At 74.4% G+C, this 242-nt stretch overlaps 1 protein-coding gene across 1 annotated transcript; it reads left to right on the plus strand.

Moving 5' to 3' along the window:
• Positions 1-3: 3 nt before the first annotated feature.
• On the plus strand, positions 4-238 carry LOC120498327 (zinc finger protein 865-like; the record flags this gene model as incomplete). The annotated part of the gene is made up of 1 exon (XM_039700907.1): positions 4-238. A coding segment is annotated over one exon (235 nt), but the record flags the coding sequence as incomplete, so codon positions are not given.
• Positions 239-242: the final 4 nt, after the last annotated feature.

Below are 242 nucleotides of genomic sequence, written 5' to 3' on the forward strand. Positions count from 1 at the left end.
GGGCGCAGCTTCGGCTGCGGCGTGTGCGGGCGCGCCTTCGGGCGGCGCGAGACGCTGCGGCGGCACGAGCGCATCCACACGGGCGAGAAGCCGCACGAGTGCGGCGTGTGCGGCAAGCGCTTCCGCGAGTCCTTCCACCTGCGCAAGCACCGCGTGGTGCACACCCGCGAGCGGCCCTACCGCTGCGAGCTGTGCGGCAAGGCCTTCGGCTACCCGCAGAGCCTCACGCGGCACCGCCAGCT

Source organism: Passer montanus, unplaced genomic scaffold (genome assembly GCF_014805655.1).
Source record: "Passer montanus isolate IOZ18808 unplaced genomic scaffold, ASM1480565v1 scaffold14517, whole genome shotgun sequence".
Taxonomy (NCBI): Eukaryota; Metazoa; Chordata; class Aves; order Passeriformes; family Passeridae; genus Passer; species Passer montanus.